Consider the following 17453-nt stretch of genomic DNA (forward strand, 5'->3'; position numbering starts at 1 on the left):
TCTGTCTGTCTGTACTAGGGCAAAGACCAGTGAGTCCCCATGTCTGCTGGAGGGGGCTCCTCCGGCCGCTTCGACCTGGTCTGGGATGCGGAACCTCACTACGACCAGGTCCCTGTGGGCTCCTTATGGAGGGACCAGGGCCTCCCTCCTCCTCCACGAGCCCTTGGGGGCCTCAGGGGGGCAGACCTGGCTGTGAGCTCGAACCCCCTGCCCCCCCCTCCCCTCCCGGACCAGCCTCCCGTGGGCCCTGACTTCTACCCCCCTAGCGATGGCGCCTCAAAGTGCCTGGATGACGACAGCGCGGCCATGGACATCAAACCCATCCACCGATTAATTCCTGACTCAGTCAATAATTTATTCCGCGGTAGCAGCAAGCCCTTCTCCTTACCCCCGCCCCCCTCCCCGCCTGTGACAGAAAAAGACGACCTCAAACCGGGAACCACTAGAGGTGTCCCCTGCTCCCCTCCCCACTCCCCTCCCCCCTCTCCCTCCCTCCCCGGCTCTTACCTGGACCCGTACGGAGGATCTGGTGGCAGCTACAACTCCAGAAAGGAACGTGACGCCATGTTGCTAGGAGCCGAAGCCATCGAGTCTGTCTCGGGTCGCACCTTCCGCTCGGTCATGACCTACAGTGAGCGGGTGGAGGAATACCACCAGCGCTATGCCTATATGAAGTCCTGGGCGGGGCTACTGCGCATCCTGGGCTGTGTGGAGCTCTTACTGGGCGCGGCCGTATTTGCCTGCTCCTGCGCCTATGTGCACAAGGACAACGAGTGGTTCAACATGTTCGGCTACTCCCAGCCACAGATGTTCGGGGGTTTAGGGGGTGGCGCGGCGGCCTTCGGGGGCAGTGGATCGGTTAGCTACACTGGACCTAAGACCCCCTTCGTTCTAGTGGTAGCCGGGCTGGCCTGGATGGTGACAGTCATTATGCTAGTCCTGGGGATGACCATGTACTACCGTACCATCCTCCTAGACTCGTCCTGGTGGCCCCTGACTGAGTGTGTGATTAACCTGGCCTTGGGTGTGCTCTACATGGTAGCAGGGTCAGTCTACGTCTGGGACACGACCAGAGGAGGGCTATGTTACTACCCCGTCTTCAATAATGGAGTTAATGGGGCGTTTTGCCGCACAGAAGCCGGCCAGACCGCAGCCATTATCTTCCTGTTTGTTAACATGTTGGTCTATTTTGTGGGCACCGGTGTGTGTCTGAAGCTGTGGCGGCATGAATCGGCGAGGCTGAGGAGGGAGGGGCTGGCGCAGGAGGTGAGGTCGGGATGGGACACACACAATTCTTTTTTTGGGCTGCAATTATTGTGTTATATGACTAATCCTTTGCCTCATCCTTTCCCCTTTGTCTTCTTTGTTCTCAGATGACAACCATTGGATCTTCCCTGCCAATATCTGAGGTGAAGTCCCTTAGTACAGTAGTAGAAAACGTTATAATCCCCAAGGGGAAATGTCACTCTTCATTCCATTAAACTGATCATGCATAATGAAAACCAAGGTTAGGGTCAATTCCATTTCCAGTCAACTCAGGAAGTACTCTGAAATTCCAACTCTCTTTGATGCTTTTCAATAAGGAGAATTGGAATGATTTGGTTTACTTTCTGAATTTTTATGGAATGGACCCCAACTCTGCTGACAACACAGTAACCATACCTCCCTTCCCCATCCTTCCACAGCTGGGCGGCTCAAGGGCCTCAAAGCAGACCCCTCTCCCCACCCTCCAGACGATCCCAGAAGTGTTGGACAGCCACGTTGTCTCTCCAGCCGTCCCTCTGATGATGGAGCCAGAGATCCTCAGAGGACACATCCCTGCAGGACACATCCCCAAACCTGTGGTCATCGCAGACTATGTGGCGTGAGTACTAACCACACATCTAATGTTATTTGACCTGTTCTCTGACTGTTGTACATGTTTTTTTATAATTAGTATTTTTTTATATATCATGCTCCTGCATTTGTTTGTTGTCATTTGTATCTCTGGTTCCTTATGACATACTTTGTATTTGCTGCATTTTTGTGAAGGGCTCCTTTGGTAAAAATATACTTTGGTCTCAATGGAACGTCCCTGCATAAATACATGTATGGACCTTTAGTACTAAAGGGTAGCTGAATGCAACCGTCTGCTTCTCACTAAAATATTATCTATCTATGGTTATACGGTGCAGAACTCCAGCCCACAGTCCTGCTGTTTTTCTCTCTCTCTCTGCCACTTAATTGATCAGTTAATGGTACTGATGGGTTTGGCAAGAGAGTCTACACACCTGGTTGCCCAGGAGGTAGAAATTAGTTTCTACATATAAAGGCCTACACTGCATCCCTACCACGTAAATATGCAGATGAGTGTATAATGGACAAGGAAGCCATTTGAGACTCTTGAGATGCACCCGTGGTTGTTGACGACCTTTACTTCCTATTTCCTGTGTCAACAGGAAGTACCCGACCATCCGTACGGAGGAGGCGAGGGACCAGTACAAGGCTGTGTTCAAAGACCAGTATTCTGAGTACAAGGAGCTGCATGCTGAGGTCCAGGCCATGGCCAAGAGGTTCGACGAGATGGACGAACTGATGAGGAACCTGCCTCCTCGGCCCTCCAGCCAACTGGTACTGAGACAGAGAGCGAGACACACACACAAGCATGTCACACGTAGACTACTCACGCGCACCACACACACAGTAGCCTGTCACATGCACACACCCACACCCATTTCAAATTCACACACACACGGATCACATTAACAAACACAAAGCTACCATAACATAGCCTAATGCCCACCATAGCGCTTTTTTACCAATCACTCGTTCAAAGTTAAGATATGTTTTCTATTTTTCAGGAGAAGGAACGCATGAATACCCTAGTACTGGAGTACCAGAGGAAGAAAGCGGTAAGTGTTTTTAAATCTGCTGGGTTTGAGAAATGTGTATAGGCAGGGGACACACTACACCTCCAGAGCCTCAATAATGATCTGTTAAAATAGGTTTTGTTCCGGAATATGTTTGTGGAAGAGCCCCTTTAGAAGTTGTACAGTAAAACCTGTTTGTGTAGAATGGGAGTTTCACATAGTTTGTTAGTTTCCCTTTCAGCCAAACCAATGATGTGTGACAGACTGATAGTAGGTCAAAGCTCTTCTTCTCTCCACTCATTCCTCTGACTTCCTGTTTGTTTTAAGCTAAATCTCTGTCCCGTCTACACACACACACCACAGACTAGGAAATTTGCAGCGTTTACCTCATGAAACTGCAAAACATGATATGGGACTTTTTTCCACTGATGTCTTAGGAAGGTGTTTGTGCGTGTGTTGGTGTGTGGCAGACAGTGAAATGGAGAGTTGGAGACAGTCCACAAAAGTAAGAATGTCACTCATTCTCTTGTTCTCCCGTTCCTGTTGTCAGGACCCCACATTCCTGGAGAAGAGGGAGCGTTGTGAGTACCTGAAGAACAAACTGTCCCACATCAAACACAAGATCAACGAATACAACAAGGTCATGGACTGGAACGATGGATTCAGCTTGAGTGAGAGACATACACATTAAAGGAGTGGTTCCAACAGCCGTGTCTTTGTGAGACACGGTGTGGGTGAACGGATGATCTCTGCATGTGTATTTCCCACCGTAAAGCATGGAGGAGGGGGTGTTATGGTGTAGGGGTGCTTTGCTGGTGACACTGTCTGTGATTTATTTAGAATTCAAGGCACACTTAACCAGCATGGCTCCACAGCATTCTGCAGCGATACGCCATCACATCTGGTTTGGGCTTAGTGGGACTATCTTTTGTTTTTCAACAGGACAGTGACCCAACACACCTCCAGGCTGTGTGAGGGCTATTTTACCAAGAAGGAGAGTGATGGAGTGCTGCATCAGATGACCTGGCCTCCACAATCCCCCGACCTCAACCCAATTGAGATGGTTTGGGATGAGCCGGGCCGCAGAGTGAAGGAAAATCAGCCAACAAGTGCTCAGCATATGTGGGAACTCCTTCAAGACTGTTGGAAAAGCATTCCAGGAGAAGCTGGTTGAGAGAATGCCAAGAGTGTGCAAAGCTGTCATTTGGCTATTTGAAGAATCTCAAATATATTTTGATTTGTTTAACACTTTTTTGGGTACTACACGATTCCATATGTGTTATTTCATAGTTTTGATGTCTTCACTATTATTCTACAATGTAGAACATTTTAAAAATAAAGAAAAACCCTTGAATGAGTAGGTGTGTCCAAACTTTTGACTGGTACTGTATATTCTGAGCACACTTACAAGTCTCTCCTGGAGGTTGGTGTCCTGGCTCAGCCTAGTCTCCAGCATTTCCAGGTCTTTGCATGTTGATAGGCTAACAAGGTATTCATCTTGTTATCCATCTCAAGCGTTCAGTCATCCACTGTTCACATACGACGTAGCAAAAGTGTGTTATCCGGACCTATAGGGAGAGAAAATTAGCGGTTAATCACTGTCACTCTCCTAAAAACAGTTACAGACCATGATGTTTAAGGCTACACCAAAAAGAGACGTGGAACGTGTTCTTACCTGACTGCCCAGTAGCAGCAAAGGTCCTTAGCATGGTAGCAACCTGTGCCACTTTCATTACATTCTAGAGCAGTGAGTGAAAGCCCTATAACATAAAGTTACCAGCACCGACATATTTCGCAACAGCCAAGTTAATGTTGTTAACTAGCTAATTAACTCAACTAGCAAGTACACAAGCTAATAGTAAGCTAGCCAACTTAACACATGCTGCTAGCTAGCAAGCTAACATACCACCACACTAACGTTAGCAAACTAGCTAGCTAAGTAACTCGGCTAGAAAGGACATAAGAGCACTGACATAATTTAGCAAACTTAGTTAATTAAGTTAACGAGGCTAGCTAGACAACTTGCGTTAATGTTATTGTCCTAAAAATAATGCAGTGAAAAACGCCAGCTAGCTAAGTTAGCATGTATTTCATAGTTTACTTTGCTAGCTAAATGTGTTAACGATGCTGTTTGAGCAAAAATTTAAGACAAACAATTGTAAGTTATCAAAGTTTACATTAGCTATGACAATAGTCTGATAACATGTAACACAAGAAGAAAAGCTGTAATGTTACTTGAGTAAACAAGCTGAGTCGGAGTAAAAAACAAATCTGTAGTAGAGAAGGGTTTTTCCCAGAAAATATCCCCCCCAAGAATTTGACAGTTGGCATCCAACACCAATGAAAATGAATGGATTTCAACAACAATTAAAATGAATGGATTGGCGTTGAAGATAAAGTAGACGTGACAAGCCCACCAGGGACGGCTTGTTCAATAGGGCGATATGGGCGACGCACTGCCAAACGGGAAAAGGAAGGGATTTTTTTTCTAATCAATTATATAAAAAAAAAATATATATATATATAATTTTTTTTTTATAAATTTATAAAAAATTATATCACGGCAACAGCAGTTATCAGTGTTCACGTCTGATCTGCCAGCCACTAAATGTCAAATCAGGCTAAAGTCGTGCTTCAAATGGCCCCGCCCGTTTTTTGGGCGATTTCAGTCAGGTTGAAAATCGCCCAGAAGTCTGTCATAGACTCCCATGTAAAATCTATTTTTTTCACATTTCAAAGCTTTCAATACATTCTCTATGGGTGTCTGTGGGCATGCACTTACGCGCTTTCGTCATACATAACGTAACCACGAATGAACGTAACTAAGAAAAGACCAGGTAGCAGCCTCAATCAATTCACTACTACTATCAAAATGGCTAGGCTTCAGTCCAACTCGATTGTGTCTTTGAAAGAAGTTCCTTTTTGTCGGCGAACAAATGAAGATAAATTGGCAACGAAACAATTAGGACCTCCCAGACCAAATTTAATAATTCAACAGGTGTCTACTAAAGGGGGGAAGTCCTACACCCGAGGATTTTCCAAAAATTGGTATGAACGGAAAACCTGGCTAGCAGGCTGCGATGTAGCTAATGCAGTTTTTTGCTACCCCTGCTTACTCTTCCACCCTGAAGGCGGCACAGCAGACAGCACCGCTTGGACAGCGACTGGTGTAACCGACATGCACCATCTTTCAGAAAAGATAAAGAAACATGAGCTGTCAAAGACCCACATGGATAGCTGTTTGAGATTGTCATCTTTGGGAAGAGTGAATATTGCCACTCAACTGGATGAGGGATACAGGCTAGCTGTCCGCCGCCACAACGATGAGGTTAGCAAGAACCGCCATATCCTCAGCCGGCTAATCCAGTGTGTTAAGTTTTGCGGAGTGTTTGAGTTAGCTTTGCGAGGCAAAGATGAAACTGAGGGCTCCACCAACCCTGGTATTTTTCTTGGACTTGTCAACTTTGTGGCACAATTAGATGAGGTGTTTGATGACCATCTTAAAAATGCTAAAGTTTTCAAGGGCACATCAAAGACCATTCAAAACGAGCTACTGGAGTGTATGCTAGCGGTCACGAGGGAACATATTGTGGAGGAGGTGAAGTCTGCGAACTTCGTAGCTATCCAAGCTGACGAGACCACGGATGTTTCTACGCAGACACAGTTGGTGCTTGTGCTGAGGTACATAGATAGCAAGCACAAAGTGCAGGAGCGCTTTTTTGAGTTCCTTCCCATCTCGGAATCAACCTCAGCCTCAATCGCCAGTGTACTTTTGGAGAGACTGAACGGTCTTTTTGCCGATGACGAGAAAGTCAAACTCATTGCGCAAGCTTACGATGGAGCCAGTGTGATGAGGGGAGAGAAGGCAGGTGTGCAGCAGAAGGTGCGTGAGCATTTCAAGAATGCCCATTACGTGCATTGCTATGCGCATCAGCTGAATTTGATCATGCATCAAGCTACTTTTCGCATCAAAAAAGTGAACATTTTCTTTTCCGATCTGAGCGGGATTACAACGTTTTTTTCCCGGTCACCCAAACGCACCAGCATTCTTGACCAGACTGTTGCACGAAGACTGCCCAGACCTTCATCCACACGGTGGAACTTCAACAGCAGAGTCGTGAACACTGTCTACGAGAATCGAGACGACCTCATAGAATGTTTTGAAGCCATCCGGACGGGTTCATTGGGTTCATTTGACCAGCTTACTGTGAGAGAGGCATCTGGTTACGTGAGGATGCTACATGATGAAGATTTTATTTTTTTCCTGCGGCTTTTTCACAAAATCATGCCCCACGTCGACATTCTGTACCAGAAGCTACAGAAGAAGGACATCGATGCTGTCTTTATCAAACGTGCCCTCGACAGCTTCACAAGCAGTGTGCAGGCCATAAGGTAAGATTAAACAATATCATTCGATCTTTCTCAAAGCAGAGCTTTATTTGAAAATGTATGCATGAAAGGAGACTGCATTTGTGTTTGAAATCACATTATTCTCATTATATATGGCCAGTGGTGTAATCTATCTTATTTTATATACTATGTGTACTGTGCAGTGGTGCTCATAAGCTTATGATCCCATGCTAAAGTTGACTAAAAAGAGGAATAAAAAAATAAAAAAATCATCTTTTGGAAATTGATCTTAATGACTTAATTAAAAAAGTTGGAAAATCCAACCTTTAAGGACACCAATTTTCTTTTCTTTTTTATTCCTCTTTTTAGTCAACTTTAGCATGGGATCATAAGCTTATGAGCACCACTGTATACTGTGCTGAACATCCAGGCTATGTGAGACACAAAGGCTAACTTAAACACTAAAGACTTTATGCATCCCTGCCCATTTTAAGTGGAACTTAAGTATTTGTACTATACATGGATACATTGCATATACCTGTGCATCACATAGACAACAATACTGTACAAAGCCAACAAACACATTGGTCTGTTTGCCTTCAGGGACTCCTCTCAACAGCAGCTGCAAGAAGCAACAGGAGCCAAAAGACCCAGAACAGCTTTGAGAGAAGAGGAGAAGCAGAGGCTGTCTGAAGAGGTCTGCAACACCATCCTGGATCACACCAAAGAAAGGTTCTCTTTCTCTGGCCACCTTGTGAGTGCTACCTTACTGCAAGCAGACATGTTTGAAAGGTACTGCCATTCATTTCCTGATGAGGCTCTGAATGCCACTGTGAATGCATACCCCATGCTGAGCAAGGCAAAGCTCAAGACAGAACTATCTCTGATCTATGAGAATCCTGAATTCAAGGGAGGCTGTGGTGCACTGGCACTGTACCAGGTTCTCATGAGCTACAACCTCCAGGAGACGTTCTCTGAGACTGTGACTCTGTTGAACATCCTCATAACTACTCCCATGACAACAGCTGAAGCTGAGAGATGTTTCTCAACTTTGACACGAGTTAAGACATTCCTGCGAAATTCAATGGGCCAGGAACGTCTGAATGCACTGGCCATGCTTTCCATGGAGAGGGAACTAGTCCTCAGCATGCCTGATTTCAATGAGAAAGTCATTGAACGCTTTGCTGTATTGAAACAGAGAAGAGAACAGTTTCAGTACAAGTAATGTAGCCTCTCTCTCTCTTTGTCCCTCCCTGTCTGTCTCTTTAACACACACACGCCCAAATCAGTTCACAGTTGATGTTGTTTAAAATAGTTTTTTTTCATTTTAAAAAAAGTAATAAAAATAAAAATCTGTTCATGTTCATTTTTACAAATCTATACAATTGGCCAGAATATGGTTGTTCATATTTACAAATCTATACAATTGGCCAGAATATGGTTGTTCATTTTTACAAAGCCATACAGATAGCTGTGTTTACCTTTTCTAGAAATTACTTTCAAATTCTGTTTTCATTCTTATTTCATTTGTTTATGGAAATGCATATTGTTTATGCAGTGTTGAGGAATGTGAAAGAACACCCTTGATTATTTTTACTGTGATAACTTATTTTGATTTTGTAAGCCAACACTTTTGAGATCAGTCAATAAATGCTTCTGGTATTGACTTATATGCTGCCCCTGTCTTCATGTTGTTGCTGGACATATCTTTTTTAAAATGTGTGTAGGTCACCTTAATTTATCAGAAAAATTGCCCCTCCTGAGAATTTTTTCAGGAGCCGCCACTGAAGCCCACTAACCAATCCCTGTAAACCTTTTCTTTCTGCGCGGTAACATGGGTGGGGGTATTGCTCAAGGACAAATGGAATTGCCTTAATTGACTTCAGTAACAAAACGAATGTAACTAGTCAAAAATATATTTGTGAAAAAAATACTCCATTGCAAGAGGAAAATAACAAATGCAACAGAAGAGTAAACTAAAAACAATAAAAAAAAAGTCAAATGCGTTGGAAGAAATGAAAAACAAGGTAGATCTCCAACAAGTTTTTACGTCGACAACTTGAATTGCTCTCCATGATTCAAAATCCAGGCCATTGAATTGGTTCTCCATCTATCTTTTGAATAAAAGTGTGCCACTAGTGTATAGTCGGTATTTCAAAACATTTGGTGGTGATAAATACAAACAATTAAAGTGTTCTTTAGTTCCAAAAGCCTACCGTCACCATTTTTCTTCTTCTTCTTCTTCAATGAGGTTTAACGGCGGTTGGCATCCAATTAGTTGCATTACCGCCACCTACTAGACTGGAGTTCAACTCCCTTATCTTTCCTTGAAAAATTAAATAAAACAAAGCAAAGAAATATCCTACCATCTAACACTACACTCCACAACTTCAACACTACAATTAATAAATAACCCCGCCCTTCTCCACTGTTTAAATACACTCACTCCTACCTCATGCCGTCAACCTGAATTGATGGGACATCACCACTTAACACTCCCTGTAACGCTTCTGCTGTCAAGTCTCGCACACCCAAATATCTCTCTGCAGCTGCCACCACCACCTCAATTTGCGTTCCATACCTGCAGTACAATTAATAAATCCAATCTTGCTGAACCATATATCACGTTTTGGTTCATCCCTCTGTACTGGTACATCTCTACTACTCACACCATTTCTCTCAGGATCCCTCCCCCTTGACCCATCTTCCTCTACTTTCTTCACTGCCTCCGCATATGACAACTTCTTCTCTACTCATACCCTGGATACCTCAACCTGCTTCTCTCGCACTGGACATGTCTAATCCCCAGCCCCATGGCCACCCCTACAATTAGCACAGACCACCGCTTTCCCCACTGCTTCACACTCCTTTGTCTCATGCCCTTCTGCACACTTCTCACACCTTGGAATCTCCCTCCTACACACTGCTGCCACATGCCCATAAATTTGACACCTGTAACATATTAAGGTATTCGGCACATATGCTCACACTGGATAACTTATATATCCTAACCTCACTTTCTCAGGCAAAGACTCAACTTCAAAACTCAAAAGAACAGACAATGACTCCTCTGTTTCCCCACTCTCGCCACCCTGTTTACGTCGCACCAAACGACGAGCATCACACACACCGGGAATCATCTCCTTCAGTTGGTCAACTTTTACATTCACTGCTACTCCAGTAATCACTCCTCTCAATGGCGCCCTTTTCTTAAGAGTGAAACAATTCACAATTCTTTCCCCCATTTGTTTAACTCTGAGCGCCTTCTCCCTCTGCCCAACAGAAACACAAACAATTATCACTAGACCACTTCTGGTTACCCTCACCGATTCCCCTTTACCCAACGCTTTTTTCACCCATCTTGAAACCACAATTGGATCAGCCAAAAGGCAAGGGTCTACTTTTTCCACAAACTTCACTCCTATTGTCACAGACTCATCTTTATCCTGACCCGCTGTGCAATCCTCGGGCTCCAAGTACTTCACCACACCTTCCCCCTCCGATACATCACCCTCATACACTTCCATTTCTACTCCTGTCTTCAGCTCACTTTGCTTACATTTCCTACCACTCTTCTTTAACAAACCTTCTCCCTTTTTACCCGCCATTTTTAACTGACTCAAACTCACAATCTTCCTCCATCTCTCTCTTAGACCTCCTCTGCCTCTCTTTTTCCCTCCATTCCTCCTCATTCATCCAAGTATATGTCTCCTTATGATAATACTGCATTTCTCCAAACCTATATCTGTTTCTTGCCTTCTCTAAGGACTCCATTTTCCCCCTCCTTTCCCTTCCGGTGTCTATTCTATCCTTGGCCTTGACCTCTTCATTGTCCTCCTCTCCTGAATCACCATCGTCTTCCGATCCCTCATCCGAGCTGTTATCCTCACTATCATCGGGACTTACTCCCTTTCCAACTGCTCGTCTTTTCGCTGAAGACGCCATGCTCCACCCCTCAGTCGGTCAAGACCTTCCCACCTTGCTCCACCTCACAGGTAAGTCAACCAGAGAAACTGCCGTCGCCATTTTTCTATAGCTACTACAGCATTTGAGGGAGGATGTTTACTAACTTCCTGTTGATGGCATTGGCCTTTCCGTCTTCTTATGTGAGGGTTTAAGAGGTACCGCCACCTACTGTACGTAGTGTGCATTTCTCTTTTGGCAAGGTTGTAGGAGTATAAATCTTCTTCTTCTTCAGTGGGTTTTATCGGCGGTTGGCATCCAACGTTATGGTGCATTACCGCCACCTACTGTACTGGAGTGTGGGCCTTAGACAGGGAGAAACTAAATCCTACCTGCCAGCCCCGTTTCTCTTAAAAAAGATAACTAAATATTTGAGACTATATCTAATGACGTTCTACTCAATATACTCTTTAAACTAATTTCCTGTATCCCCTTCTCCCTCATACTAGATCTCATCCTCTCTCTTTCCCTCTGATACTGCCCACACTATAGCAATACATGCTCCACGGTTTCCTGACAATAATCACACTTTCCTGTTGGATACTTTCCTATCACATTTAATGTCTTATTCAACTGGCTGTGTCCCACCCTTAATCTTGTAAAAATAGCCTCCTCTCTTCTGTCCCTTCCTGCCGTCCTCCCCTCCCTGACTTTCCTCTCTACATGAAATAAATGCCTTCCCTTATTATCTCTATTCCACTGCTCCTGCAATCTATGCACCATCACTGTATATATCAGTCTTTTTGCCTCTGCCTTGCTCATTGACACTTTAACATCAACATCCCCACTACATCTGCAAATAACGACCTCCCTATATCCGGCTGTACCTGAGAGTAAACATCATTGATCATGATTGAGAACAACAGAGGACTAATCACGCTCCCCTGTGGTGTTCCCCCGTTATCCACCAAGTAGCTGCCTTATAAAGACTTCCCCACCCTCACCTGGATAGACCTTCCAAACAGGAAATCCTTTATCCAGTTGTACGTTCTTCCTCCTACCCCCTTAATATCAAGCTTGATTAACAACCCCTCCTTCCACATCATATCATACGCCTTCTCCACATGAAAAAAGACAGCTACAACAGTCTCCTTTTTCACCTGAGCCTTCCTGACCTCTGTTTCTAAGCAGAGCACTGGATCCATAGTTCCCCTACCCTTCCTGAACCCACTCTGATGTGGCGTTACTAGCCCTCTGCTCTCCACGAAGTAAGTTAGCCTCTCCGTAATCATACGTTCCATAATCTTACATACATGTGATGTTAAAGCTATTGGCCGATAGCTTGTTGGCTTTGTTGGATCCTTCCCGGGCTTCCGGATAGGTACCACTACTGCCTCCTTCCAACTGCCTGGTAGTTTCCCCACCTCCCACACTCTGTTGTACAACACCAATACCTTATCCAGTGCCTCATCACTAAGATGGGCCAACGTAACATAGCACACCTCATCTTTCCCAGGTGAAGTTAACCCAGCCTTACCTATTGCTTGTTACACCTCTGCCCTGGTAAATGGTGCATTCAACGCATAATTTACATCCTCCCTCCTATCCAGCACTCCAGGATGCTCCTCTCTCATGCTCTCTCTCCCCCTCTGCCCCTTCTCTGACAGATTTGCGGAGCTATGCACTTGGACAAATGCTTTGGCCATCATCTCTGCTTTCTCCTCATCTATTACTGCCACATCCTCCCCACTCGTCAACACTGGATAATCCCACTCTCTTCTGACCCCACTCATCCTTTTAATCATCCTCCACACTTCTCCCACAGGTGTCGCCCTTCCAATGGTGTCACAGAACCGATGCCAACATGACCTCTTTGCCTGATGGATAGTTCTCCTCACCATGGCCTGGGCCTGCTTATACTGAATCAGATGTTGGAAGTTATGCGTCCTTTTCAGTACTCTAAATGCCCTGTTCCTACACCATTGCCCCACATTCCTCCGTCCACCATAGGACTGCTTTCCTCCTCCTCCTCCCTGAACTCTTAGGTATAGCCTCAGTAGCTGCCCCCACTAACGCTGTTTTCACCCAGTTATTCATAGTATCCACATCCCCACTCATATCCACCTGAGCCGTCACCTGCTCACTCAGCTCCTGAAACTGATCCCACTTTGCCCTTCCAAACACCCACCTGCCTACTCCATCCATTGACACCTTCTCATAGACTGTAGCAGCCTATGTATATCTAATGCAAATAACTTTACTTGCCGAAGAAGGGTAAAAATGGGGTAGTTCGAGTTTACCCTCCACTATCTGTGATCACAGTTCAAAAGGTTGACATTATAATATGTCATTATAATATGTCATTCCCCCCAATTAAATGGCATGGGTTCCTAAAGTTTAGCAGTGCATGTCCTCTGTAGCTCAATTGGTAGAGCATGGCGCTTGTAACGCCAGGGTAGTGGGTTCGATCCCTGGGACCACCCATACCTAAAAATGTATGCACGCATGACTGTAAGTCACTTTGGATAAAAGCGTCTGCTAAATGGCATATTATTATTATAATTCATTGAAATGTACATTGCAAGTTGCATTTTTGATTTGAACATACTGTAGTTTGAAGCAATGAGCAGGCCATGGAATTACATTTGCATTGGAATGTAGGCTATGTATTAATGGCCTCAATACAATAGACTAGAATTGGCTTCATGACCACAGACAATTTCACCATTAATGATAGTTATCAACACTTTGTGTGAAGCGGTTTAGGGAGTTGCATCTCTTTAACAAAGCAACTGGAACAGTTGCTAGGCACATTTGGTTAAGGTATGTAAGCATTTCACTGTAAGGTTGTATTCGGCGCATGAGGCAAATGCATTTTATTTTATTTTATTTGATGTGCTAGCTGGGTATTAACTGAAAGAGGATCTTATGTAGTTTCAAAGCAATAGCCCTCTGTGACTTAAAATAATATTTCTCTCAAAACTGTGATTCCTAAAAGATGTGTCTGGAGATTTGGTCAACTCTGTCAGATTTGTCTAAAATACCAAATTAATCAGGAATGAGCAGGGTCAACTATACCATAAGGACCCCTTTTTCATGTCCTCATTATATGTAGTCAAAGATTATATATTATATTGACAAGATAGTCGAGTGACTGCTCTAACAATGGAAATACATGTCCTCAAAGATGGCAGGCAGGCAGGAGGAGGCGAGATCAGTTGGGACCATTCTAGCCAATGAGAGGGCAAGATGTGAACAAGAGGCACAACTAAGTTATTTTTCTCAGTTGCCGGAATGCCATGTGCATCCACTTACCTGCATATCAGTACATTTGTAACAGCCTTAACATTATGAAACGTGTATTCAATCAAAAAGCCTCACATAATGTGACACTCTCTCAAAGACCTACATAGAAAAAATCCCCACTTGGTCTGCTTATCTCACATTGACAGATTTTGGGCGGAGTAAATCCTCTCGCTTCACCTCGTTCTCTCTGATATAGTGCAACAAGACCACTCATGGCCAGTAAAGTTCTCTACTTTTGATCGATTTAAACAAACAATATTGGAATCACCACGGTCACAACCATAAACTGTCAACTCCATCTGCCTGGTAGAATATGAATTTTGGTTAAAATATGTTACATTTAATTAGGTTTTAGAGGTATAAAGCAACTGAGGGAGAAAAATAAATGCTACAAATATATATTTTGGCAACTCTGTACATTTTTGTCTAACGTCAACTCCATCAAAGTGCTGAAAGTTCTAATAGAATGGTTATGTTTTTATTGGGGATTTTCAAATGAATTTGTATTGTACTTGTATTTTTAGAGGCAAAAGTATGTCTGTTTTGAGTATCTGTTGTCAACTCTGTCAGTGGCTTGTCAACTCACTTGTCACTTATGGCTAGCCGCCCTTAAGATATACTGTATTTTAATCACTGTTCTGCAACATATGCTTAAACATATGCCCTCCCAGAGTGCAAAGAACCTTGGCTTGATTCTGGTCAACACCCTGTCGTTCTCTGCAATCATCAAAGCAGTGACTCGTTCCTGCAGGTTCATGCTCTACAACATCCGTAGAGTACAACCCTACCTCATTTTTTATTTTATTTTATTTTATTTCACCTTTATTTAACCAGGTAAGCCAGTTGAGAACAAGTTCTCATTTACAACTGCAACCTGGCCAAGATAAAGCAAAGCAGTGCGATAAAAACAACAACACAGAGTTACATATGGGGTAAAAAAACATAAAGTCAAAAAATACAACAGAAAATATATATACAGTGTGTGCAAATGTAGCAAGTTATGGAGGTAAGGCAATAAATAGGCTATAGTGCAAAATAATTACAATTAGTATTAACACTGGAATGCTAGATGTGCAAGAGATTATGTGAAAATAGAGATACTGGGGTGCAAAAGAGCAAAATAAATAACAATATAGGGATGAGGAAGTTGGGTGGGCTAATTTCAGATGGGCTGTGTACAGGTGCAGTGATCGGTAAGGTGCTCTGACACCTTCTTCTCTTACAGGAAGCGGCGCAGGTTCTAATCCAGGCACTTGTCTCCCGTCTGGACTACTGCAACTCGCTGTTGGCTGGGCTCCCCGCTTGTGCCATCAAACCCCTGCAACTTATCCAGAATGCTGCAGCCCGCCTGGTTTTCAACCTTCCCAAGTTCTCTCATGTCACCCCGCTCCTCCGCACACTCCACTTAAATCAAAATAAAATAATATAAAATGTATTGGTCACATACACATATTTAGCAGATGTTATTAAGGGTATAGCGAAATGCTTGTGTTCCTAGCTCCAACAGTGCGGTAGTATCTAACAATTCACAACAACACAAATCTAAAAGTAAAGTAATGGAATTAAGAAATATATAAATATTAGGACGAGCAATGTTGGAGTGGCATTGACTAAATAATACAGTAGGATAGAATACAGTATACACATATGAGATGAGTAAACCAGTATGTAAACATTTTTAAAGTGACTAGTATTCCATTATTAAAGTTGCCAGTGATTCCATGTCTATGTATATTAAATAATCCTCCTCGACCCCCCACCCCCTTCTAGCTCTGACTCTACTGATAACTACTTTATTGAGGGAAAATGTACTTTCTATGCCTGTGATATGTGGTTGTCCCACCTAGCTATCTTAAGATGAATGCACTAACTGTAAGTCGCTCTGGATAAGAGCATCTGCTAAATGACTAAAATGTCAAATGTCAATTATGTTTGACCATTGAGGAGGCCACAGTCAATGCCTCCCCCAATGTTAAAAACCTAGGCGTTGTCATGGACTCCTCACTATCATTTTTTAAGGTTTTATTTATTCGCACCAAAGAAAACAAGTGAAAGACAAAACAGTACAGATAAAAAAGTTGTGCAGATGAGGTTGGAAAGCCAAAAGGGCTTATATGAAAACCACACCACAAAAACCAATACAAAAAAAGTTTGTTCAATCAGTTAAACAGAGCATACTAATTATAAATGTACATGATACACTCAGTATACAAGAAAAGTCATGTTTGATTATGTGTATATGTGCATGTGTGAGTGTGAGAGTTAGGCTACATGGACTGGGTAGTTTGAATCCCACATTAATAACACCAGATGGCTCTCCTTCTTCCATCTAAAAAAACATTGCCAGGATCCGCCCGTTCCTCTCCTTCACAGATGCTGAAAGACTTATCCATGCTTTCATATCCTGTCGTTTGTCTTATTGCAATATCCTCCTGTATGGTCTCCCCTCCCACCTAGTTAACAGACTCCAACATGTCCAATACTCAGCTGCCCACCTCCTCACATCCACCCCCTCCCTTCACCACATCACACCCATCCTCCAGGACCTGCATTGGCTCCCCATGAAGGAGAGGATAGACCTCAAAGTGCTACTCCTCACGTTCAAGGCCCTACATGACTCTGCCCCCTCCTACCTCTCACAGCTCCTCCAGCCCCGCTGCCCAGGTCGCTCCCTACATTCCTTCGACTCGGGCCTCCTGATGGTCCCAAAGACCAGGCTTCGCACCATGGGCGACAGAACCTTTGCCTCTACTGTCCCACGCCTTTGGAATGTCCTGCCATCTCATGTCAGAGCTGCTGATAGCTGGTTTTAAAACCAGGCTTAAAGACGTCCTCCAGTGATTATTGAACTTTTCCTGTTGAAAAACGATATCCCAAGTATAAATAGAGTAAAGTACACACACTAAAGGGTAAAACATGTTTTGAGCAAAATAGGGTTTTTGTGATGTCATCGGCCTACCCCCTTGCTTGAGGAACAATAGAGGAGCAATAGAGAACAAAAGAGGAAAGGACCACCCCCTCCACGTGTGCCATGTCATGTCGGAC

General features: G+C 43.8%; 1 protein-coding gene across 1 annotated transcript; it reads left to right on the forward strand.

Moving 5' to 3' along the window:
- Positions 1 to 39: 39 nt before the first annotated feature.
- Positions 40 to 17221, forward strand: LOC311141153 (MARVEL domain-containing protein 2-like; the record flags this gene model as incomplete). The annotated part of the gene is made up of 8 exons (XM_084176404.1): positions 40 to 1266; positions 1374 to 1409; positions 1686 to 1864; positions 2439 to 2610; positions 2841 to 2891; positions 3400 to 3520; positions 11138 to 11194; positions 16896 to 17221. 8 exons carry the CDS (start codon positions 40 to 42, stop codon positions 17219 to 17221), a joined length of 2169 nt encoding a protein of 722 aa, XP_084032530.1.
- Positions 17222 to 17453: the final 232 nt, after the last annotated feature.

Source organism: Coregonus lavaretus, assembly GCF_964263955.1.
Source record: "Coregonus lavaretus genome assembly, chromosome: 14".
Classification (NCBI taxonomy): Eukaryota; Metazoa; Chordata; class Actinopteri; order Salmoniformes; family Salmonidae; genus Coregonus; species Coregonus lavaretus.